A 27,731-nucleotide genomic window follows, 5' to 3' on the forward strand; every position below is an offset into this window, starting at 1 on the left:
ACGGCTTCAGGGACAGTCGGAATTTCCTTTATACGCTTGGTGCTATTGATGGCAAACATATTGCCTGCAAATGTCCATCAAGATCCGGGTCTACGTATTTTAACTACAAGACGTGCTTTTTCGTTGCCTTGCCAGCTCTAGATAATTCCGGCTACAAGTTCGCCTGGGCTGACATTGGAGGCCGTGATGCTTCGTCTGTTGCACAGTTGTGGAACGAGTCAGATCTGAAGGCAGCAGCTGATAACGGAGACCTTGACCTGCAAGAACCTGAAGCTTTGCCACATGATACTGAGGATGTACCCTTCTTTTTCATCGGAAAGAAAATATAAAAGTGTTCGACCGACCAAGATTTATTTATTTATTTTATTTTTGGCGTTAGTGTACATAAACATTCATAATACAGAAACAAACAAGCATATGCATTAAAAACAAAGCAAATCAAAATTAAGATACTTTAAAATATAAATAAAGCATGACATAAAATGACCGTTTTTTGTACGTTGATGTTCGGTACTTTTCCATTTCTCTCACGTTCTGAGAACGTTTTGTCCGGTACTAATGCGCTACACTGCCGTTTTATCCGGTAGAAGTACGTTACTCGCATGGTAATATCCGTAAGCCGACCGTTAATTATCCGGTACATATCCGTTAAACGTACGTTTATTTCCGTTACACCTTGTGCGGTCATTTTGTTTTTTCTACGCTTCACACACCGATTGCGAGCGTCTTGAGCGGCAGAGCAGGTAAATTTCATCACCGGATAACCAAAATCTGCATATTTTGTCCGTTTTCTCTCCGTTACATATTCGTTAGTCGGTCTGACCGAGCCTTTAATAATAAATAACACAATAAATTTCTAAAGTTTAAAAAAATGTATTATATGTAAAACATCATTATGTCTTTAAATAATCGAATAAGTGTGCAAAAACACCCATATTGAAATATAATAAATGTTTTATAGAATGTAAAATTATGTTTGAATTCCCCCCAAAATATTCTTGGTTTGTGTTCCTATGCGAAAACGTAGGTACATGGAAATTTGAAGTTATAACTACCATTGCGTTTAATACTTCATCATTATTTCAAAAACGTTTATCAAATACAATCAAATAATCTTCCCTTTGTTTGTCATTTGCAGTTAAACCCGAAACAAAGATTGTAAACACTCGTGGGCTCTACCCTGAAGAATACACTTATTGATATCTTATCGATGGAAAGAATAAAGTAAAGCTAACAGTTTAAAAGGTAACACGATAGTATATCAATGCTAAAACATATTGAAAACAGCTGTATGCTTTTCAGTCCAACCAGTTGTAAAGCCAACAAGTAAAAAGGTAAGATGATGTTATTTGTATCATTTTATAAAAAATGAAAATATTAACAATTATAGTATTTTTTTCTTAATTTAACATTTGAAATTATGTTATGCTATAGGGTGCATAAATCACTGCTCTGTTGAACATATCTGTTACTCTTTTTTAATCACAGTGCTTAGTTAAAAAATAAATAAACTTAACACTGAAAAGAAAATGATGTAATCAACTGTTTACTATATAAATACATAGAATACATATTCTAGTAATTTGTATTAATCTTTACCAATGTTTACACAAATCCATAAATGGACTTGTTGAAATCGAAACTAATATCACTGTAAACTCTTCTGGAAGAATTCATTAGTTTTAGTTCAGCTAAAACATATATGTATACATATTTAACACATATAAGACATTTATATAAGTATTTACACATTATGGTAATATGATAATGAAATAAAACATATGTATCAATGTCGGTTTTTAATCATAATTACTATCCTTTCGAAACATGTTGAAACATGACATGAAGTAAAATACCTCGAAATCGAAAGTACATAAAAGGCGAGTTTATTTTTACCAAAGTATTTAATAACAATAAAGGCGCGTTTCTAACCTCTGCTTCTCACACCTCAGAGCTGGTATTATCCCTTAAGAATGTTTAATGGTTTTTAATGTTTTGTGTGAACGTTTTTTGTTTGTTGTTGAGAATTCTGTTTTTGCTTTTGTTTCGATAAATGCTTCAAATCAAGAACACTGTCAGTAAACACACTTCTTAAAAATCATGTAAATACATTTAGCAAGTGCTTTTACCATTCAGTTAGCCACTGAAATTGTGTACGTTGTACGCAAATGATCGTAAAAAAATATTTCCGGGCGTATTTTTCTATATATGATTTTAAAAAGAGGGGCGGATTCCGGGCGGATCTCGGGCGTAATCCGGTCGGAAAACAGGGGCGAAATATGTAAACAAGTTGGACGGACATTTAAATTACGGGCGGAAAGCAGTTTACGGGAGGAATTCAGATCACAGGCGGAATTTTTAAATTACGGGCGTAACTTAGATTACGGGCGTAATTAAGATACCGGGCGGAAATCGGATTACATGCATTTTGTAAATATACCCATATAAGGACAGGCCATTTGAAAAAAAAAAAAAGGCGATCGCAAAAGCTCACCATGAGCACTTTGTGCTCAGGTTAGCTAAAAACTAATCAAAATTATGACAAAATATTTTTAACAGTTTATCTTTATATTTATTTAAAGATAATACATTTTAAAAAGTTAGATCACCCTTAGCTCAAATTTGCCAAACAAATGCGGAATTCCGCAATTTCTCCGCATAACTTTATCCACAATTTGTGCGGAAAAGACTCGGAGTATTGGACGCGGAGATCCGCATCAAAAACCCAGAGTGCGGAAATGCGCAGAAATCCTAGACTGCGAAAAAACTGCGAAATGCAGAGTATTGGACGCGGAACTTCTTTCTTCGTCATCAAATGAGGAAATTTATACTTCTGCAAATGCGAAACTAATGCCAAAATCCCGCATTTTTTTCCGCAGTCACAAACAATAAGGAACTTATGCGGAAAATGTTCGCATTTTAGTTCCGCATTTCGATGATACTTTTAAGATAGCCTTTAAAGACATACAACAAAAATATTCATAATATATACATACAAAAAAAATATGATAGACATGCACTTTTTTTAAACAAACTGTTCTCACACACGGCCAAAATAAAAAAGTTCACTCTTTCACAAGTCGTTTTTTAAACTGCTTTCTTGAGTAGGAATTCCTCTTTATCACAGCATTATTCAGGTCCGCGATTCTCCCCCATGCTATGGCATAATCAGAAATGCAAATTGATAGTTAGTACAGCTACATTTCACCTATTGCAAAAACTGTTTATAACTTATTTAGAATAAATCGATTTTTTAAACATTTTATCTATTCAGGGCACCAGCTTGGCTTTGAAAAAGGCAGGGTCCTAATTTGTCAATAGTGCACTTTTGAACGTGCTTCGATACTTCCCAGTGTGGTATACTTTAAAATAACATGTGCTATATATGCATATATTTAATATTACATTCATTTTCATTTAAAAAATATTTCTTTAATTGATAATTGATAGTTTTCACTGTTAAAATAAAATTATTTTATTGAAAATTCATTGAATCATATTAAGGGCATGTTGGGGGTCCAAGGGGGCAGGTTTGGATCTTGGGGCAGCCAGAAGCAAATCGTATAATTCAATTAATCTTTATTTTGAACTTATCTATTTCAAACTATTAATACAATAACTTGTATAGTAAAAATGTGTTTTACCTATCAACAAATCCAGCTTTCCTTTGTCAAGGGCCCCTTTGTGATCATCATCCGGGCGCGGTACAGTCACGGCAAATATAAAAAAAATCATTTTTTCACAAGATGTTTTTTTCCAACAGTGTTTTCTTGCAAATTCCTCTATTTGTGACGCGGCATTCGATGTCCGAGATGGGAAATGTTACGCCACCAGCAACCTTTCTTCCCAATCCTATGACTTAATCTGAAATGTTAATTTAAGTACTTACTACATATTTTAAAGAAATTTGTGTATTTTCATCTATTTTAGTTTCAAATTGTGTTGTTTTTCCTTCAAATGCCATACAACATCTACTTATCATCATCTTTTTACATTTCCCACTGGAACAGTACACAAATATAATTACAATTAAATCATTCAATAATCTAAATAAAAGAGGAATGCAGGAATAAAAATACAAACCTTTTATGATGTTCTGCAGTATTCCAAAAAAAAGACAGGAATTTGGTGAGACCAAATCACAGTTAAACCAGCCACTTTGAACCTCTTTTGCAACAAACGTATTGTTCATTTTCACATTGTATTAAATACAAATTGTTTTTTACACAATACACCCTGGATGTCAGAATTGCAAGACATTTTTTCACTTCATTTTAGTCCTCATATTGCTTAAGCATGAAACCTTCAATTTAGTTCAGAGTCCAATGCCTAACCGCTTTTGTGTTCGATTCAAACAGCAACTTCCTGTGATATTAACCTCCCAACCAATCCACTGAAGCCTGATAAGCATTAGGTTTATAAACATGTACAGGTGTGACTCAGGGCTCATTGTTATTGGGGCAGCAAAATACCTCAAGATTAAGTCAGCTGGTTGTCAGTGTTTATCTGATTACATGTAAGTAATAAAATTGGTATATTTCTGTACATTGTTTTGGAGTGTCAGACTGGGGAAATCTAAACTACTATAAATTTCTATTATAGTTTAACGTACAGAGAAACTTCATTCATATTGATGATATAAACAAATAATATTAAACTTATTTAGACTGTTGTGTGTTTTGTTAAAGGAAACCTTAAAATGATGAAAATAACCACGTATTATTCTTGATTAAACCTTACAGTCATTATTGTAATTATGAAATAATAATTAAAAAGGAGCAAAATTTAAAAAATAAGAAGAAAAAAAGGACTGCATTAACAAAATAAGTGAAAATAGATTTGTAATGCATCAGGTCATCCCTCAGACTTAAAATTATAAGTGGAAAGTGTAAAAATCAGCAATAGATAAAATATATTTAAAATTAAAATGTGTTATTGTTATCTCCTAAATTTTGATTTTTTTTAACAGCAATGCCAATAAATGCAAAATCTTAGAGTATAATTCATGATCACAAGTCACAAGTTCAGAAGTCTGTCTCCTTTTCAGCTTCTCACAAATTAAGTATTAAAAACTCCGTATTCCGTCAACAAATCTCCTTCATACAAATTCTAAATATAAAAATACGCTCGGATTTGTTTTACGCCCGGAATAGAACATTTACGGGTTTATGTTTCCATATATGCACTACCAATGAATTTTTAAAACTTGATTTATTATTACAACATTTTGCTACTCTGTTGACATAAACTATTTAAATTGATAGTCATTTGTATGATCATGTTCAGCTTTAAACAGGTACATGTATATGGTAAGGCCTATTTTATCTTAGCACATATATTTGTGACTCCCTTGGTATTGAAGTTTAATGGAAAGCACAAATACCACCATCTAAGAATGTCCCAAAAATGCAAGAACGTAATATTATTAACTTGTAAAACCACGCTGTCAAAGTATGAAACCAATCATGTAACTAAGTAAGGTGTTTTTTTTTGAAATAAAAAAATAATTTATACTTACATAATGATACAATGATATCCTTATATATGATATGTCTAGATTAGAGTAGATTGTTCTTACTTATGATAGTACACCAGACGTTTGGGAGACTTTACTAGAAATATATTACATCCATTTTCACTATCTGGTTACATTAATACAATTGCTTTTTGAACTAGACGTGAAGTATGTAGAACAAACAATGTGAGTGATGTGTGAATGCATAATTGATAACATATTATTTTCAGTAAAAGGATTTGAAAATTCCGACATATTCGGACAGCATAAACAAAATCGTCGAGGATTAGTACCAAGCATCTCATGACCTGTATAAAGAAAGTTCATAAATATGAATCGAAACAGAAATATGCGGACTGATTAAACGATAAACAATTCTCAGAAGCAATGTAAACATCACTAGTTTGGGTCATTAAATATATAATAATGGATAGGCCGCTTAAAGAAGGGCAAGATCGCAATTTAGCAAAACTGATCATTGGCCTTAAATTGTTGATAAAAGTTTTGATAAATTTTATAAAATTGCAATGTGAAGAGCAGCATTTTGGAAGTAATGAAAATGATTGTACAACTTGCAACTTCTCAACACTGACGGTACATTATAGTGATGAACAGCAAGTTGAACCAGCAGCAGTCTGTAGCAAATGTACGATGTTAGCGGAAATTATAAGATCTAAACATGTAAAAAGCAATCCAAACTGGTCAAACTATGCCACAGCAGCAAATCGTCAATGGCAGCTTATGAAATGTTACATAGAAGACTATGGGTATAGTGAGACGGCAAATGTGGAAAAGGCAGGTTTGAAAGCGTTGGTTCAGATATGCACTAACCATGTGGATGTGAAGCGCGCGATTGGCAACGGTTTGTCTTATCTGCTCACGGTATGTGCCAAAACTATTTTTGCAAAAAACAAACTAGAATAGTTTTTTTTTGTCAGTGTATCGTTACTTATACGTAAATGTCATAACCCTTAACACTATTTAAGAATATATGTATATAATGTAAAAAATAACAATACGTCGTATCCTTGCAAAACAATAATTGTAGTATTCTTAATTTTATGAATAGATGCAATTATATGTGTGTTACATTTTAATATGCATCATATATTATAGTGTGTAGCTCAATAAGACCAAGATGAAATGTACATGCCTTATATGGGCAGTGCTAAATACAGAAGTCAAGAGTATGTACTAAATTACATTATAGTTAAATATGAAATAATCATTTTAAAATTATAGATATTGCATATACACGATCGTGTTATCCATACGAAAGATACACATGTTTCGGACGAACTATTGCATGAATGCCTAACGAACATAGAAGAAGCATTAAAAAACATTGACGACCCGCAGAGAAATCAATATTTGGAAGAAATTAAAACGGTAATAAAGTTTTTATTTTTAACTTTAGAAATGATAATCCATGTAATTTACTCTGGGATCATATGAAAGTCGTTCAATGTGTAGATTATTTATATTTTTTTGAATTTAAATAAACAATGTATGTTGAAGGTATGTTTAAATATTACACATTTACTTGAACACGAATGCATTAAAAGCAATATGGTCGTTCTTTTGTGTAACTAATAAATTTCGCTTTTGTCATTCTAGCTCATGAACGATACGAAACATATTACAGTGCAAGATGACATGAAAAGATGTATTTGGGTCCTTAAAACTATAAATAGATATATAACAACACTGGAGCATTCGTCAAGTTGTTCCACGCCTGTAAAGACGTTGAAAGAGATTAAAATATCTCAGTACAAACATATGCACAAAATCTGTCCAGACATAATAAAAGATATCAATAAGCGACGGGACAAGGTGGAAAGATATATGTTTGTAGCAGAACATCTTTTTAACGATACAAGACCAGAATATTTGTGCCCAGCTGAACCAAACAACAAAAAACGCAACGAAGAACTCAATCATTGGTACACACACACGATGCTTGGATCCATATCCGATTTCGTGATCGATATAAACGAAAAAATGGGACGAATTTCAAAAGGTTATATGTTATAACTTTCATACGTAGACTATATTTCACAGGACATTGATAAACAACTGTTCAATCTACACATATGTTCATTCTGTCTCCAAACTAAGTACTAATAAAAGACGATGCACATTATGTCATCAAAAAATTTATTTTCAATAATTAATGTAATATCATAACTTGACGCAAGCTCTTATATAAAATGGTAAGATCATACAATTATGCTATGTACATTTCTTGTATTAAATACTTTACCACGTTATAGTATAACCCAAACATTACGAATTGTTTAATCTTACACACGAGTTTTTAACGTCTACACATTTTTAACAGACTAATCTTTTGACGTTGGTTTGTTTAAATGTCGTCGCCAACATAGAATAGGGTAACATCATTTAAAACCTTTCATGTATATGAAATTATCAAGTTATCATCTTGTATTTCAACCAAATACTCTTTGTTATTTTTAATAAGAATCTAAATGCTATTAGTGTTATATTTCTGTGATAACAGACTAGCGTTTTAAATTATTTCCTAGCGATGCCTCTCAAAAATCAGTATTCATGTTTTAGGATAAAAATTAACTTTTCGTGTTTTTTTTTCTCGTTTTTTTTTCTCGTTTAAAACAAGATCTGGCACGAGTATTACAATGTAGTTTCTATCTTTATTTTTAATAAAATGTGAAACAAAAATACAACGTGATACATATACCTGTTTCTACCCAGTTTGTTTAAAAATCCGAAATACCAATACTTCATCGTATCTGTTGTGCTGTATAATTCCAAAAGTTGTGGCATTTGGAGATTTCCTAAACGTGAAACTTGTCACGTGCTGAATTGTTATTAATAACTGGTTGTCCAAGCCTTAAATTTTACTCTTGATAAGTTGCCCATACGCCAAACGTTTGTTTACGTTTCTAAAAAAATGTAAACTGCAAGAACTCTTCATTACGAGATAATAATGTATGTCTTTTGCCAAACCGTTTCGTAGTACTTAAATAATTATAAACAGTATATGCCCATCATTGAGAAGTTTTCATTTTTTAGATGTTCAAGATCGTGAGTCAATAATAATGCCACGTCGCCAGAATCCTAATGACAACGAAACCGAACAAGGTTTGTATTTTATTATTTTATTAACATAAATCATCATTTGATTCTCTAATCAAACTTGTTCGCACGATTGGTGAATCCACATATACCTGTTTTAATTGATTTTTTTAATCATATTTAGCTTTAATTTGTCAGGGGAGCTGTCACACCAACGAGTCAATACCGGAAATGATTCCCATAATAATGAAGAACTAAGGGATCATCAAATGAGTCCTCAACCAGAGTTTCAGTTACCATATCAGGAAAATGGTAAGATTAGAGACATTTATTTAAAGCGTTCAGCAACAGTTTGATGATGTATGTTGATGTCTTACACTAAGAAACCAGTATTTACGTTCAGTAGTAAACGTATTCAGTTTATGTGACAAAAGATATACATGTAACCTTGATGGTTATGACAATTTTTTTTTCGTAATCGGAATCCCGCGTAGTTGGTGCTTTATATAGCATGCAACTAACCTGACAATTAGTAGGAAAGTGTTTTACATTGAATGGTCTGTATATAAAATTTACACTTTAATAAATGTGCGACAGGATTGCTACATTATAAATTACGTAAGAAGTATTGTGTAGATATTTATTTACTTACATTTTAATATAACAAATGTCATGTTTATTATGCTAAAACATACAGCTAGACAAACCTAACCGCATATTTGATGAAGAAATATTCAAGGATGGAACAAAACGAGCGCCCAAGACGTAAGATAAAAGTTACATGCCTTGTGTTCTAGAAAAAAATGGCGGATTAATTGGAAAAGATGAATACCATCAAAACCGTTAACATTAAACTGCAAAAGGCAAACGGTGTCATTATATACGTAACGGGAACGATAAAAAAAGATGCTCAGCGGAAAAATACTGATATAAATATACAAGGCTATTGTCAAGCAATATGGTCCCCTACCGGCTCCACCATTGTCAGAAATTCCACCATTTTCAGATTTTCTTTTTAATTTTTTGGTTGCCATAGCAACCACAATTTTTGACGTAGGAACAAAATGAAATGACGTGCATTATGCCCATATTGCCATCTATCCATGTTGCAAGTTTCATAAAAAATATTAAGAACTTCTAAAGTTATCGCAGGATCCACAAAAATGTGACGGACAGACAGACTGACAGACTGACCGACTGACAGACAGACAGAGCGCAAACCATAAGTTCCCTCCGGTGAAACCGGTAGGGGACAAAAAAGTCATATTTTTACCAGTAGACAAGAATAAAATAAAAAGAGTCTCCCTTTTATTTCAAAATGAAGAAATAAATTATATTAATTGCAAAAACACGTACATGAAAGAAATGTGCTTGCTCATTTAATAACTTGACATTTCAACAATATTTCGTTTTACCTAACCTATGAAAAAATATTATAAAGCAAATATGAATATGGATCTGACTATTTACAGGACAACTGATTCGAATCATGTTTATAACTTGTCAGTTTTGGTATTTGTTTGTTCTTAATATTGCCATATACTTGAAGACTATCTTTTCTTATATAAAACCACATCTGCGAACAGGTTTTATATTACTGACTTAAGCTGTTCGTTAAAGAATTCTCCCTATCGAAAGTCTGTCAGCGTCGTGACATGTTTGTGTCTCGTTAAAAATACAAAAACACATAAAATGTAAAGAGGTTATCAATGCGTATAGAGGAACAACGATATCAAGTATTCCCATGTGGCGTACATGTAGTTTCCGAATTGGAATTGTCAAATGCTTCAAATAATACCAAAAATGTCAGTAATCGGCAAACAATCTACCTAAATCTACCATAGTTTTTTCCTTATGTGACGCCACTTTCATTCGGATAAGTATTTTCAAACTGGTCTTGGCCGCGTTCTCATTCGACTTTGGTCCCTATAAAGATTATTTTTATACCCACGCTTTTTGAAAAGCGTGGGGATATTGTGGTTATCTCCGCCGTCCGTCTGTCCGTCTATCCGTCCGTCCTGGCCACTATCTCCTCCTACACTATAAGCACTATAACCTTGAAACTTACACACATGGTAGCTATGAGCATATGTGCGACCCTTCACCATTTGGAATTTTGATCTGACCCTTGGGTTAAAAGTTATGGGGGTTGGGGCGGGGCCGGGTCAGAGATTTTCACTCATTTTTTATGTTATTTTACATTAACTTATTCATTTCTGCACCGATTAACTTCAAATTGATACTGAACCTCTCTTATGACAATACGGTGAATCTCAACTATGCATGGCCCCATTACCAACCCTGGGGCGCCCCGCCCACATAGACCACACCCACCCAAAATTGCCTTTTACTATAATTTCTTCATTTCTACACCGATTCACTTCAAATTGATACTGAAATTCTCTTATTCCAATACGATCAATCTCAACTATGCATGACAATACAGTCAATCTCAACTATGCGTGGCCCCATTACCAACCCTGAGGCGCCCCACCCACATAGACCACACCCACCAAAAATTGCCTGTTACTATAGCTTCTTCATTTCTACACCGATTCACTTCTAATTGATACTGAACTTCTCTTATGACAATTCGGTCAATCTCAACTATGCATGGCCCCATTACCAACCCTGGGGCGCCCCTAGGTCTAACATGCGGCGTGGGGATACGCGTGACAAATGGTCAATCTCAACTATGCATGGCACAATTACCAACCCTGGGGCGCCCCGCCCACATAGGCCACACCCACCCAAAATTGCCTTTTACTTAACTTCTTCATTTCTACACCGATTCACTTCTAATTGATACTGAACTTCTCTTATGACAATTCGGTCAATCTCAACTATGCATGGCCCCATTACCAACCCTGGGGCGCCCCTGGGTCTAACATGCGGCGTGGGGATACGCGTCGGCCTCTGCCGCGCCATTTCTAGTTTATATTGACATTGAATCTATAATTCATGTTTTAATGTTGAATAGTGAAGTGTTTTATTTCAATCAGGCACCGTTAAGGTTAAACTCAATAGAATTATATTTCTTTTGAAAACTGAAACAGCAAATCGTATGTTTCAAGAAAAAACAGATCAAATGTCACATGACCTTAAAATACCGCGAGGTATTCATTTATCAAATTGCTTCGGACGGTTAACGCGATGTCTTGTAACGAAACGGTTATTTACAATTGCTGAAGACAATTTTTTGTCAAAAGTATACTACTTCACTGTTAAAAGTCTTAATCTATCCCCAAATGTTACCTATTTTGGTCAGTGCTTTATTTAAAAATCACTGCTGCGGAGTGTGATTTTGTTGACATTCAATCAACCGTCAAATTTTGGTAGACTTTGCAAAAGTTGTTTTCCCTTAATATCAGAAAGTATAAACAGCAGCATTTTAGTTACGGGATCAACAAAAACTTAAGTAAATTTAAACGTTTGTAATTAATTTAAATTTTAAACGCAAATTCATGCTTTATACCTAAAAAGAACTTTACAAGGTTGTTGGACAAGATTCTTCTTAAATCCATATTTAGCAAACTTTTTTTTTTGTAATTGTGATTGCTATTTGCAATTGTAAGTGTATATTGTACGGGTTTTTTTCTATCGTCCGCCTTGCTGTAAATATGGACGTATTGGTCACATGTGCGATGCATGATACATACGAACATGAGCTACTATAAACGATAGACGAGAATATGTGCTTATTGTAGGCTTTCTTTATTTTTTGCAATTATTCATTTTTTCAGCATAAATTGTATTTAGCTTTGAATTAAAGAACAGGTCGGTAAAATAAGTGGTTTTTATTTTAAATAGTAAACAAATAAATATGCATAACATATAAACTATTTTGTAATATTTGAATTAACAGAACCAGACTTCTTTAACTGCAAGCGGCTCGTTGTAGCAGCTATAGATATCGGAACTACATATTCCTGTTACGCTTACTCATTTTCTGACGAATTCCAAAGAGACCGATTACAGGTACGTCGGAACAATCATTATAAAAATAGGTGTAGTATAATTTTTTATATTAAATTAGGAGGACCAAACATGAATACTGAGTCAAGACGTGTTTAGAATGACTAAGCCTATTGATCGATGTATTTTCAATCGATTAAGTGTGGGGTAGCATACAAATAAAAATCAGTAACCAATTAATTGGAAAAAATACATTAAAGAAATGCAAACAGAACTTACTATTAAATTGTTTTAAACATTAGTAATGTAATACTTAGAAGACGTGACATGGGTTGGTTCATCCACTATTTTCCCTAACACGCACAGTGGCTCATACATAATTTACTGTTTAAGTTTCACTATACATAATATATCAATGTACGGACTCGTTTTTTTGAGATTTTAGTGGAAACAAACTTCGCCTATCCCTTTAAGTCAAGCGATCAACAGACTCAAAACAGGACACTCACTTTGCAAAACATGCACTCTAAACAAATTAAATACCGATTTGAAACTTTACTGGTGCGTTTCAGATATACCTGAACAATCACTGGACAGATGGAAATCAAATGCACACATGCAGGGCACCGACCGTCGCATTATTTGACAAAAATGAGTCATTACACTCATTTGGTTACGACGTAAGTTTGTTTGTATTTATTTAATTGAAAACATCAGTATCATATCATTTAATCATGACGACGAATTGATTTAAACCGTATAATAAATACATTATTTATAACATTTTTATTAAATTGATCGTTATTGAAACGTACATTCAATTTGTTGAACGCGATCAATAGGCGAATTCTTAATATTAACGCCTGGGCAGAAAATACAGGACTACAATTATGATTGGTTAATGACTCTTTAAAGGGAGGGTATTTCCATTTGAGGTAATCTAGAGCTGGGAAAGGCCTATACATTAGCAATATTTACGTGTTATGTAAACTTGTTCGAGATTTGGAATATTCTACTTTATTTATCAAGGCGGAGTCAACGTACAACAACCTTGTGGAAACCAATGAGCACATTGAGTGGAAGTACTTCCGATATTTCAAGATGCATTTGTTCTCTAATAAAAAGGTTTGTTATTTAAGTTTGCAGTATCTTGTCCATTAACATGCGTTCACTCACATGAACAGACACATTTAGGTTTTGAACGCATATCTTTTTTTTAGATTTTTAATTCGTTCGTTTATTCGCACGTTCGATTGATTATCCATGCATGAGACGGTAATAACAGCATGGCAAACATAATTATAATACTTATTTGCACGTATCTATTTAATTTACCGTAATTTAAAATTACTTGTCTTTCAAAAAAGTCCAATAATTACGAATGTCTTGCTTGATTACAAAGTCTTTCCGAGACAAAATGCGTAATTGTATGTTTTTTCTTGATCACATATTTTGTAACGTTAATTTTTCTATCTCAGTTTATTAAGACCACTTATTTGACTTGTTTGAAACGAAAATAGCAACATGTGTTTCAAACATCATTATGAAACTCTCTTTTTTTTCTAATCTTTGGCGTTAAAAAAAATCTATAAAATCTTATCTTGGATAAACATATTTTCCCAAAACGGTTTACTGCATAAGTTCAGTACACGTACATTATGTAATTTACAGTACCCACTTGAATAATAACAGGCGTTTTGTAGAACTGCAACAGTACATTCAAAAACAAATGTTTTGTTTCTTGTAGGTCATTCAAAAAGACATTCATGATTCTCATGGAAAGCCGATGCCTGCCATCAAGTTGTTTGCCTCAGTGATTTCCTTTTTCAAGGTTCACCTTTTGACACGTTTGCAGCAAAGAGACATAGGCTTTAAAGATACCGACATTGACTGGGTGCTCACGGTTCCAACAATATGGAACGATGCTGCCAGGCGCTTTATGCTTATGGCTGCAAAAGAAGTAATGACACAAATTATGTTCGTATGTTTGTTTGTTTTATTGCTGTTCTTTTGGGGGGGGGGGGGTATGTTGGTCCCATCGTTTGTGACTAAGACGTCTATTGTTGCCGCCCAACTGTGGTTATTCGGTGTTTTCAGCTAGCTTGGTTAGGTTTGTATTGTCTTAAAAGGAATGACCCAATACTAATAAGGTAATAATTATAAGCAAATATTAGATAAAAACGTATAATCCATATGCACATCCAGGTCTGCATAAATTTTTTAAATATAAATTTAAACTCTAAGAGACTGTAAGTGTTTAAAATGTATTAATGTTATCACATTTTAATTGTTCGATTAAAAATTTTCAACGACAAAAACAGACTAATGCACACGGCCTTAAATTATTGTCTTTATTTGCGAAACAATTATAATTTAAGGCTGGTATTCCGGAAAACCGAATTTCTTTTGCCTATGAAACCGAAGCAGCGGCCATTTATTGCAAGGAGTCATTCACAACCACTGCTCGTCAGCAAGACCGGGAGGCTGGACGTTTTCCCTTCCGCACTGGCGACAAGTTTATGGTGATTGATTTGGGAGGTGTGACATTCATCGCGTTTGATTGTTTTTTAAATCGTTGACATAGTATCTATATTTGATATAAAATAAAGAGCAATTAAGTAGGCTCATTCATTTTGACTCATTTCAATAACGTACTCAGTATTTGACAAAATAGTCCAGAGCTAACATTCAGCTAATGCACACACGAATATTATTAACTCATCAAACTACTTAGTCCTATATTCGGAACTACTTTTAATATATCCTGTTATTTCTAGGTGGAACTGTGGACATGACCACACATGAAGTCACTGATGATGAGACACTTGACTCCCTTGATACGCCATCGGGCGGACCATGGGGAGGGACGCTTGTTGATAAGCATTTTCACTCACTCATGGCTAACATTTTTGATAATGATGTGTACACACGATTTTCAAATAGCTTCACATGCGATAAACTTGACTTTGATAGAACTCTCGAATTTCAAAAGCGTTTATTTAAGCCTACTGAAAAGTTTGTGCTGAAACTTCCAGACAAAATATTAGATTGTTACAAAGACATTAAGAACATACCATTTGAGGAAGCACTTCAAGCAGGTCGATATCAAGGGAACGTTTGCATGAAAAAGGGTTCATTAATTGTAAACGGTTATCTAATAGAAGGAATATTCAACGAATCAAAAGATCGAATCTTAGAGCATGTTGACATGCTACTACATAAACCTGAAAACAATGGAGTGAACAAGCTTTTACTTGTTGGGGGTTTTGCCGAGTCAGTTATCATGCAAGAAGCATTACTGAGTAAATTTACCTCTGATTATGAAGTGATGATTACACAACAACCTGATTTAGCTGTTGTCAGGGGTAATTGCAATTCCTTATTGTTTATATTTATTTTACATTTATTAATGAGGGTTTTGATTCAGACAATTAGTTTTGTAACTTTGAACACATTTTTATCTTCTCAATTTAGTGTGGTGATGCAAATCTCAAAAGTTTAAAATCATCAACCATTTCAAATTTAAATGTTTTGTTTAGTGATAAACCTACTCTTTACTTGTACTTTCTTGCCTTACTTGTTATTGTATAATCATCCCAACACCATTGCATGTGTCCCATACAGGGGCGGTCATTTACGGACATATGCTACAGTACGTCTGTCCGAGAACGTCTTCATATTCTTACGGTAAAACATATTTATAACATATATATATATTGACACATATCACCAGTTACGGGGTCTCTGATTTAGAAATAGGATATGGGGTTCCCACTTTATAAATAAATGTATCCCCATACCCTTTTTATCCGATATAAACACGAATATAGGGGTACATTATATACATGTATTACTATATATATCAACGTCATTTATTTAACGTCTTACACAAGGAAATATATAGCGAAATTAATTGCGGGGTATATACAATTTCAATGTGAGACCTGATTGTGATTTTGGACTTAAGACCTTATTGTGAAATTTGATTGCATTACCACCCCTACCCCCCTACATATTAATGTAATGTGCCTAGAACGCGGGGTTGTATACAGAACCCGTTTTTTATGTTGACCCCGTAAGCATAGAATGAAAACTACCAAGACCGTGTAACTGGCACTATTTCTTTGTATATATATATATTTTATCAAAGAAAATGCCTAAAAACAGACTTAATATTACACAAAGATCTTTATCTAAGAATGCATATGCTATTTGCTTTGTATATACAGTCACTAACTTACCTTTAATACATCAAATACAAATATATATGTGATTTCATAAACGGCTTTTGAAACTATCGTGCAGCATCTTTCGTCACTTAGTCAATTATATGAATTAAGTATTAAATAAAACTGATTAGGACATGCTTGTCAAAGACAGATTTCTTTTAAAAAAGCGTGACTACTGTTTTAAATAATTATAAAATTCGTTTAGGAATTAGCACATCCGGTAGGTATGATGAAGACAGTCCACCTATCCACAAATGTTCGAGTTTACAAGAAGACAAGTGTGAAGATGTATTCAAAGTACTGGTTAGGAAAGGCGAAAATCTTGTGTGTGGACAATGGTCGCCTGAATATAGGTTTAGAGCGCCGAATTGCGGTGAGAATCAGGTTACCATGGAAATATACAGATCAGATCGAGACCCGCCTCCGTTGTATGTCTCCGAATGTGAGTGTCTATATGAACTTGTGCTGCAGTTGAATAATGTAGATACAACATTCAAAGCCGAGATCGGTGTCCAAATGTCCTTTTCAGGAAGGAATGTGCTGGTGGAGGCAAAAGAACTTGGTAATCAAAACAACATGATGACTGCTAACATTGATTGGTTGAAATAATTTGTATTGGCCTTTTTAAACATCTTGAAAAAGGTTTCTCGTGTGCAATATTGGTTCTTGCAAATAATAGATTTTTCAGATGTTGATGTTTTTTCGTAAGTGATAAATGTTTATGATTAAGAGAAATGTTCATTCCTTTATCATTACTTGCCATTTCAGCAATATTTCATTCGTTAGTATGTTGTAACGAACACAATATGCATAATATGCATATAAATCTGATTAAAACAGGTCTACTGGCATGCAATTCAAACCCTGTTTCTAACTTGCCAATTTTGGCAAAATGTCAGGGATATGTTCTTTATTGAATATCGTCAAGGTTACTTGCAGAATGTGTTTTCCGAGTTTTGCTTTTGTGTAATTTATTTATAACCGAATATTCGTTTTTAAGAACCAACACGAATTGCCCAAGGTTTTGGAAAAAATATATTATTTTAATTCCTAGGTACCAAACGATGTTCTTCTTAACTGTGACTGTTAAAATGTTGTTGTTGTTGTTAAATTTGTGTAGAATGTTTTAGCGATCGGTATGTAGTAAATTATAGTTTCGAGTGAATTATACGATCGGCGGATGAAATAATAATATTATTCACGAACTGTTATTAAAAGTTGTACTTGTCGAAAGTAAGGATCGGCGCTCCAGTAAAGCACGAAAGAAAAATAATGGCTTGATGGTTCATTTAGCAAACAATAAATTCCGGAAACTCCATTAAGAGAGCACTTATTGTTCTTATCCACTACTTGTAAAACAGAACACAAACTAGGCAAAATGATCCAAACTGGGATGACCGTCTTGGAACGCTCAATTGCAAAGCATTTTGTGATTCAACCGGTTTGGCGGGGGGGGGGGGGCTAGCAAAATATTATAATTACCGCAGAATAAACCACAAATAGTCTTAAACTATCTAAGTTAAGGGTACTGAGTACTACACGATTTTAGAGTGGTGTAAGAACAGAACATATATTGAAACCCGGACATAAGGCTCATCCTAAAATATATGTATTTAACTATTACATAAGTTATGTATCAACAGGAAATAGTCAAGCAAACTATGCATACGATAAATCTTTAAATATTTTTCATATTGATATAGAAAAAAGCTCTTCTTCTTACAGCCTATGAAGACATTAAAGAAATCAAATATCATATAAAATATGTTTTTTATATTTAAACATGAGCATGAGCAACTTTACTCATCATTGATTGCATATACATGTTTAATATAATGACACTTAAGAAACATTAATTATTGGTAACAAAAAAGTTAACACAATAGACTATTGCCTATAGAGCGGGCGATGCTTGCCGAATGCAAAGACGCCTAAATACGAATATTTAGCCATTAAGAAATCGAAATGTAGTCCAGATGGTTCTTTTCAAATTGACTTAGGTTCCCGTTTTCTGGGACAAGAACCAGTACTTCATGTCTATGATACAAATCTAAAGAACGCTCCCACGGTGGGGATCGAACCCGTGACCTCCCGATCTCTAGGCGGACACCATATCCATAGTGTACAGTAAGGACCTGGGGGTTTGTGTTTAAATGTGCGCGTACTGCCAATTATACACATACTGAGGTGCAAGTAGAAATTACGAATCACAAAAACAATAAATGTTTTATTTCTCGATCGTGATGTGTGGTCACTGGAATTTGTCATACTGAATAATTTAAATTTACACAGCTATTCGATGGAAAGGTTTGTCTTTGTATTTTTTAAACTTTATAATAAAAGATCAAATAAATTACTACAATCTTAACTTAGACTGACGTCTAACACTCCATTTGTAAATGCCTACTTACAGTTAACAATTATTACTGGGGCAAATGGTTTATTGCGTTTTCATATTATATATTTTATCTATCACGCAATCTTTATGACGTCGATGAAAGAATTATTAAATACACATTTAGTTTAAGTCAGTAAAGCATATTCTTTAACTTGACACAACTTAAGAACAAGTGTATGATAGCATAGAAATGCCTTTCTATAACCAAAGAACGTTCGAAAAAAAACATTAAGTACGTTTTACGAATATATTTGTATAGATATTTTATGTATGAAACAATATTTTATTAACTTGCATAATAAGGCAAAAAATGTCATACGTCACCATTATTGGGACTGCTAAGTTAACATTTATCCGACATGTTAGACTTTGCACGTGTATATTATTGATGCGCATTAAGATGTACTCAAAGTATTACGTAAAACCGAGAAAACGCGTTTCTTTGTTTTGCTGTCGTTTTTTTTTTAATTATCTGTGAATGTAAATCAAAATATCTAAATAAATGTGTTAACGTATTTGTGCACGAGATCTCCTGCTACATCCTACTATTAATACAACGCCGACTAAGACACGTTTAAAACGCTTTTCACGTTTTGAGTTTTAAGATAGGCATAACTTATATACGAGTATAATATTGATATTGAAAAAAATATGGAAAATCGCTGAACTACAAGTTCAATAATCGCCTGGTTAGGTACCTTGTCCGCCAGGGGCTTTGTCCTTAAATAATGTTCATTCATCAAAAATAGTTGTCAGTAAGCATGGGCACTTAATCCTGATCAAGGAAATTTGACAGGCTTTGCTGTAATAAAAACACCCTGATACATAAGGTTCATTTACATCATTATTTGAATAATATAGTATTGATGGAATATCTAAACATGCTTTTTTGTATATTAAACGCTCAGCTCAAGTACATATATACCTAATCTACAATCAAAATCGAATATACTGTTTAATGGAATCGAATGGAACCATATCCATGTTTTAATATTTCTAAAGATGCATACACCAGTAGCTTTAGACAGTCATTGTGCACAGAATCCCAATCCTTGCAGTATATAATCCATATTGCACAGAAAACTGTATGTACTGTTTGCAAGGAATAATGATTTTTAGTATAACTGACATAAGTTTGCCTCTTGTATACACTAATCGGTTATCAATATCGGTTACCGTTTTAAAACAGCCCACGTTATATTGTTTTACACTACTAGCATACTGGTATTGTTTTAACTGTTGTCTACTGACAACACTGTAAGAAACGGAGCAGGATGACCTCGAGCTGCCCATACCGATGGACGAGATAGATAAAGATTTGAAGAATTAAAGAAAACGTGTAAGTAGGTTAACCCACCGCCATAAAATGAGTGAACAACATTTGACAACGGCAAATTTCCAATTTAAACAATGAACAGACTGAAATAATCCAGCATACACGTTTAGATTTTATTTGTCAGAACGAGTAGGGTCCTATGGTTCTTGTACTCTGCACCTTATATAAAAGAAAATCTATTAATCTATGAAGTTTCATGTTGAATCTTCAAATATTGTATAAGCTATGCCCTCGATAAGAAACGCGAAGACCGCACAAACGATTGATTTAAAACAAATATACCCAATATTGATTTATGCATAGCACTTCAATAGACTCAGCAATTAAAGTTGTAATCGTATACACATCGAAGTAACAATTTTAAGTCTAGAGGGACTTGAATCCCTAACTCGTTTAAATTACCTATACCATATTGTTTTTAAACGGGTGTTACTGTAGATGTGGTTGTTTGCAAGGTCTATACTTTTGTTTATTAAAGAAATGATTGGGAACCAGAGTACAACTTAACTTTTTTTCTCATTTATTTCTCACATTTCTTTACAATGTATATACATCGATAATAACCAAAAAATAGAATACATAAGAAAGTGTTTGAAAAAAAAATACCTTTTTGTACTTTAACATGTCAAATATTTAGCGTATGCGTGAATACATTTTAAACAAAATTAACAGTGTCAATGTCATATAGAGAACGAGTACATCTTAACTATCTTTAACCGATAGTCAAATATACGCGTTATACACGTATACCCGTCCGTTCCAACCTTCTACCACTGACAAAGCCGCTTAAGCAGTCATGTAGCTTATACATCATGTACACCTGAAATCACTCATTACACTGAAACAATAATTGAGTAATTGTGACGCAATAGATAATTAGTAAATATCAGAAATTTAATATGTTTTAAATTAACAAATATAAGTGTTGTATTTGTACATGGTCGTCATTAATGCTTCTTGTATTTGCCTGTTAAATAAAGAACACTATATATAAAAAGAAACGCAAAATCGAAAGTGTGTGGATAAATAAACGGATGGAGAAATCAAATTCAATGTGAATCAGTGTCCAACTTTCAATGAATTAAAAGACAACTTGGATAGAAGAAGGTATATTATTTATTTGAGATTTTATACTTCACATGCATTATCTTACACCAGATGTAGGCGTGTTTCATACAAACCAGTGTCTTGTTTCTTAAACGATAGATTGGCTGGTTTTATTTATAGAACACATGAGCATGTTAACCAATTCATATAAATTTTAACATGTATTATTTGCGTCAATTTACAAGCTGGCTTAATAAATAAAACAAAATCAGTAAACTATGACAACAATTGAAATTATTAAATAATTTCCCATCTAAGTGTATCGATTTTAAATTGCAGTTTTGGGCTGTAATTACCTTTTGTATTCTCTTTTGTATTGCAACAATTTTATAAAAAGTTCAATTGATAACTAAGTTTCAGACATTCACCGAAAAATCAGTCATCTAAAATACATGAATGTATATGCATTTATTAAACATGTTTGTAACCAGTTGTACGGGTAATTAGATCATTAAGCAATTGATATTTAACAATTATCAAAATCGAAAGTAAAGATAATTTATGTAACCGTTCAATAAACTATTTTTTGTTATTTTAAAACTTGTTATTATTATAAGGTTGCAGTTAATTGCATTTAATTGGAGATGGTTATTGCTTTAAAACGATTTGTCAAAAGGTTTTTAATGGGTAACATTTGAAATACAAAAATAGAAATGTAATTTGGCGTTTTGCCACCAGTATAACTTCTTCTTTCTAAAATTGCGCCTTGATGATCTGAATACTGAACTATATGAAGCTGTGTCTCTAAATCTGTTCAAAGAAAAACGAAGAGCAGTATATTTTGTTTGAGTCTCATTTCGTTGTTCCTCAAAAGTACATAACGAGCCTGATAGAAAACAAATAAACTATTATGTATTCTGCTGTTAACAAAGCTATGTATGCTTAGTTCTTTCCCTCTAATATGAATATGTAATATGCAAATGCTTTAGTTATATATTCAACCGAGTTCGTTATCAAAATGCGTTAATATTAGCAGCATAACTTTCAGAAACGAAATAATCCCATATCGTCACTAAGAAACATCCTGGCGGCAGGTTTAAGGTCAAAGGTCAAATGTTGACATGAGCATGCAAGTGTTACCTTACCACCAATGTGCATCATGTTGAATCTGTGTGTTATACCTATGATCCTGGCTTAAAGTCAATGGTCAACTGTGGGCGTATACAGGTGTTTTTAATGTAACTTTTACATTCATCACCCAATTAGAAAATAACATATACACATGTGCAAAGTTTAAAGGTCAACGTAACACCCCGCGACATGTTACCGGCTGAAATCTTAATAACAATTTGTTTACAGTTTACAGTGTTTGCAACTTGAAAATTGCATAATTATGTACTCTTTTTGCAATAAGTTTGAATTGACCTTCAAAGCCTAACATAAATTTTGCAAATACACATATTATGAATTGTCATATTGCATTATTTTTCCGCTAAGTATGTCTTATAGCAAGAGTTTAAACGTACATTTACTACACTCAAAATCATAACAGATTTAACTGAGTAATGACGGTAATCAGTCAAAACTCCGCAAATCAATGTACAGACTAATTGTGTTGCAGTTTGTGTTTCATTTCAGTGAATCAATTCATACCTAACAGCCTAAAGTAAGCGTCCAAATAGTGTGAAGGCAAAGCCGCAATATGTCGTCAAAACGATTGGTTGTCGCTGCTATTGATTTCGGTACTACTTATTCTGGCTACGCCTATTCGTTTCTAGACGAATTCAAAAGGGATCCCTTAAGGGTAGGCATATATTTAAGCATCGGTTATAACCAAATCATTAAAACGATTTTGACACTGCAATACAAAATGGGTGATTTTAGCTTTTGGTCGGCGACCTCGAAGCAAAACGTATGGTTGTAGTACATGTGAATATATATACATATGAGTTTTATATTCAATGCAAATACGTCTTAAATCACATCCATTTATTGCGTAAATACTACGTCAGGGACAGAAACTTTATAAGAATTATTTCTTTTGTTTGAATCATTTTCTTTTTATGATTGTATTGTGCATGATTGTTGTACATGGTTTTAGCCAACACATAAATAAATATGTTTAAACTAGTTTGAAAGCGGTAAATAAGTTAAATATATTAATATGTTTTATATGTTATGGACTTAAATAGTATGGGATTTAAAATGGATTTAAATAGTATTGCTAAAATGTGTTTGAATTTAAAAGGTTGTAATTAACATAAATTCGATTTAGTTGTAACTGATTGTATGTTAATTTCAATGCCCTTCTGAATTTAATGTACATGCTGTATTTGTTCTTTTTCAAGATCTATGCCAATAGTGATTGGAACGATGGCACTGGCATGGTCACATGTAAGGCACCGACCATCGTACTTTTCGACAAAAGTGGGAAATTCCATTCATTCGGTTACGAGGTATATACGCGTTCACGTATCTTTAAAAGGCGCGATATTGTTGTTATTACAGATAGTATATATTTAATTGCTATGTTGTTAATTCTTGTGATTTAAATATGTTTAGCTAATGACGACACATTCAATTCATTAGAAAATAATAACAAGTACTCTTTCATATTATATACAAGGCGGAAACAAAGTACAACAGTCTTGCTGCAACTGATGAACATATTGGCTGGAGATACTTCCGACGGTTCAAAATGGAGTTATTTAAAAAGGTGTTGTATGTTGTTCGACACTTTTCCAAATATATATATAAATCCTGTAGGAAAATTTAGATAAGCCAATCTAAGCCAATTGAAATGCCCAGTTGGAGGCTTATGAATTGAACGCAGGTGGCTGAAATAACTGAACAGCTTTACGCGCAAAGATAAACATAGCATCACATTATCAATCAATATGTATGACTGGGAAATAACTTCAATATGTCAAACTTTTTTTCTTGTAGACCATTCGCAGAGATATAAAAATAAAAGACGCTCAGGAAAAGTTTATGCCAGCCATTGAGGTGTTTACCGCGGCGATTGCCTTTCTTAAGAATCATCTTTTAAAACGTTTGCAACAGAGAGACACTGGTTTTAGAGAAACAGACATCGACTGGGTTCTCACTGTTCCGGCAATCTGGAATGATGCTGCAAAACAATTTATGATTATGGCTGCAGGACAAGTAAGTTATCTTCTGCTTCATAACCTAAAGCAACTTTCTATCGAAAAAAGCACAGTTAAGTCAATATTGAACTAGATAAAACGTTTATTACATAATTATGATACCCGTATATTGTGCACCATTACGTGATAGTATACAACAAGAAAGTCCATGTGTGTTATATATTTTAAAAAATCCATATTGTCATACCTTCTTTGTGGTAAGTTTAAAAATTGATATGTATATTTTGTTTGAGATCAAATAAATGAATGTATTATTAAAACTAAATTGAAATAAAATTACAATTAATAAATGACGTTTATGGAGGATTAATTGTTGAGGTGCGTATTAATTATTCAAGTTCATTTGTTGTGTACAAACATAATTAATTTCAGGCAGGAATATCAGAAAACCAGCTCTCATTAGCCTATGAGCCAGAGGCTGCAGCTATATACTGCAAGGAATCGTTCACAACACTTTCTCGAGAACTGAACACAAAGGCCCAACTTATTCCCTTTGGACCCGGTGACAAATTTATGGTTATTGACTTGGGAGGTATATGTTAGCTTTTAATTTTTCAGCAGTTATACTCAGTTTAGGATTAAAGAACACATTTAGTTGGAAAACAAACATTTTAAATTATAAATCTTTAAATGATCAATGTGGATTCAACACAAACAATCAAATTCACAAAAATACGATGACATTCAGAGTTAAATAAGTTTAACCCGCTCACATATACTTTCCAGGTGGAACGGTGGATATTACTGCACACGAAGTGCTAGCTGACGGAAAACTGAAATCGCTGTCCCCGCCATCAGGCGGCCCTTGGGGAGGGACAGTTGTCGACAAACATTTTAATGCATTCATTGAAAATCTTTTCGAAAAAGATGTCTACAAAGAATTTTCCATTGAATGTGCAAGTGACAAACTTGATTTGGATAGAACAATTGAAATAAAAAAGCGAGCAGTGAAGCCAACGGATGAAAAAATAATGTTGAAACTACCAAATGAATTATTCAGCTTTTATAATGAAAAGACAAATAAAAACATCGAAGAAACACTGCGGAAAGGACCTTTTAAAGATACCGTTACTAAAAAGCGTGACAGGCTTATTGTAGAAAGCGGCAAACTATTAGCAATGTTTAATGAGTCTAAAAACGAAATATTAGCCCACGTTGAAAAGCTTTTAAGAAAACGTGAACTGTGGGGTTTGAAAAAACTCCTGCTTGTTGGAGGGTTTGCCGAGTCACAAGTTATTCAAGATGCAGTTCGACAGAAATTTGATGGTGGTTACGAAGTTATGGTACCCCAACAACCCGAGTTAGCTATTGTCAAAGGTAGATAATACTTATTGTTTTGTTTTTAAGCATAAATAACTCTAGAGTGAGTGTGTTCTTATTGTTTCATTCAATATTTATATTTTATGTTTTAAATACAAATTGTGATTGTGTGTTTTTTTTTCACGCAGGTGCTGTAATATACGGACATTTACCACAATCGATCTGTTCCAGAAAAATGCCATTTGCTTACGGTAAACAAATCATTGTAAGATCTTCAAAATTATTAAATCAAATATTCAGAAAAACAACAAACATAGCTTCTTCTTTGGCACAGAGTTATTAGAAAGAGAGTAAAAAATCTGCTCATCATCATAAATTACGGAATAAGACTATTGTTCTTTTTTGTGTTTTAGGAATAAGCACATCAGTCCGATTTGATCCAGGGAAGCATTCTGAAGTGCATAAATGTATTGGAGTACGTGGTGAAGAAAAGTGTGAAGATCTATTTAAGGCGTTTGTTAAAAAGGGTGACAATTTGCTTCCTGACCAGAAATCGGCAGAACAGTCCTTTACATCGCCAAACCCCGGTGACCAACAGGTTACCGTAGAAATCTACAAATCTGACCAAGACCCACCTCCGATGTATGTCACTGATTGCAAAAAAGTCGGTGAACTTGTCTTGGTGTTGACCAGTGTTGATCCAAACGAAAAAGCGTTGATCGTTGTACAAATGGCATTCGGCGGAACTGAAGTAATGGTGGAAGCCAAAGAAAGCGGACAGGGTGGCAAAAGGGTGTTGGCTCGTTTTGATTGGTTGAAATAACTTCCGAGGGGAGGGCACTTTTGTTAAGAACAGTGATTTCTTTATAGCGACGAATGCCCTCTATATCAAAATTTAAATTTGTTTTACAGTTAAATAATCAGGTGTAAATGTGAACATTGCAAAGATTGTGATGTTTTTATTTATTTAGTCAGAGTGAATACTGCATTTAACCAGGTGCTGTGTATTTGACCAATAGTATATATAAATGTCTAATAAAGTGTGCAATAATATCTGAGTAAACATACTTCTTGTTAAATTGAACTTTGCTTTATCTCATTGTGCGTGAGAAGTTCTATCATATATTTATGTCAGAAATATAAATTATTATCAAACATTATATTTAAAGCTTTTCAAGTTTTTGCTGTTTTAGACAACATATTATTTTGATATAATTGTGTATTCACTTTTTAAAAACAATTGGTGGTAAAGGAATGGTGTAAATTATACTAAGTCAGCATCACGATCACGACACCCGCGATTCGAAATTTTTTGAGAGCTCGATGTGAACACGGTGTGGTTTGAAAACTGTCTCAAATGTATTCACGACTTTATTAAGAGTTACACTTACATAAAGTTATCTTTTAACTACAACAGTGTTAATAATTATTTCAGGTAAAAGTTCTTGGTTTGCGTTGTGGAATCTTTTTCTGTGTGATATATTTATGTTTACTTTGTTATACTTTTGATCAATGTCAAATGTAATCGAGAGCAAATAAACAATGCCTATGTACTATATTGTTTTATTAATTAAGCGTGTATATGGTGTCGAAAGAAACTTTAAATCCTGTGCAACGATGCAAATACACAGAAAATAAACAATGAAACCATACCCGTAGAAGTACTAGCCATTACAGTTTTTTCACGGGTTATCGGTCGTCGTGTCATCATTTTACCGCTTGCATTCATCGCGCCTTAACATAAATAGTTTAAAACTTCTCAAGTGTTTTAAATAAGAACCGTTAACGAAATGCGAATTCACAATAA

At 33.3% G+C, this 27,731-nt stretch overlaps 1 protein-coding gene and 1 long non-coding RNA gene across 6 annotated transcripts; one reads left to right on the forward strand and one right to left on the reverse strand.

Moving 5' to 3' along the window:
• Positions 1–344: 344 nt before the first annotated feature.
• Positions 345–1,847, reverse strand: LOC127855412 (uncharacterized). Its single transcript, XR_008037511.1, has 2 exons — positions 1,600–1,847; positions 345–828 (listed from the first exon to the last, which is right to left on the reverse strand). It is a non-coding gene; the product is annotated as an uncharacterized LOC127855412 (long non-coding RNA).
• Positions 1,180–27,476, forward strand: LOC127855399 (heat shock 70 kDa protein 12A-like). 5 transcript variants are annotated; one of them, XM_052390925.1, is made up of 14 exons: positions 1,180–1,334; positions 5,746–6,397; positions 6,758–6,904; positions 7,133–7,535; positions 8,570–8,638; positions 8,771–8,884; positions 12,438–12,550; positions 23,846–23,953; positions 24,124–24,213; positions 24,444–24,662; positions 25,037–25,196; positions 25,391–25,981; positions 26,113–26,175; positions 26,338–27,476. In XM_052390925.1, the coding sequence occupies exons 2-14, from the start codon at positions 5,942–5,944 to the stop codon at positions 26,745–26,747; spliced, it is 2,943 nt and encodes a 980-aa protein (XP_052246885.1). In that variant the 5' UTR covers positions 1,180–1,334; positions 5,746–5,941; the 3' UTR covers positions 26,748–27,476. The 5 variants fall into 5 exon arrangements, with proteins under 5 accessions (XP_052246885.1, XP_052246886.1, XP_052246887.1 ...); XM_052390926.1 differs by lacking the exons at positions 23,846–23,953; positions 24,124–24,213; positions 24,444–24,662; ... (2 more) ...; positions 26,113–26,175; positions 26,338–27,476 and adding exons at positions 13,060–13,167; positions 13,517–13,612; positions 14,235–14,447; ... (2 more) ...; positions 16,112–16,174; positions 16,922–18,034; XM_052390927.1 differs by lacking the exon at positions 7,133–7,535.
• The last annotated feature ends 255 nt before the right edge of the window (positions 27,477–27,731 follow it).

This window comes from Dreissena polymorpha, chromosome 13 (assembly GCF_020536995.1).
Source record: "Dreissena polymorpha isolate Duluth1 chromosome 13, UMN_Dpol_1.0, whole genome shotgun sequence".
Taxonomy (NCBI): domain Eukaryota; kingdom Metazoa; phylum Mollusca; class Bivalvia; order Myida; family Dreissenidae; genus Dreissena; species Dreissena polymorpha.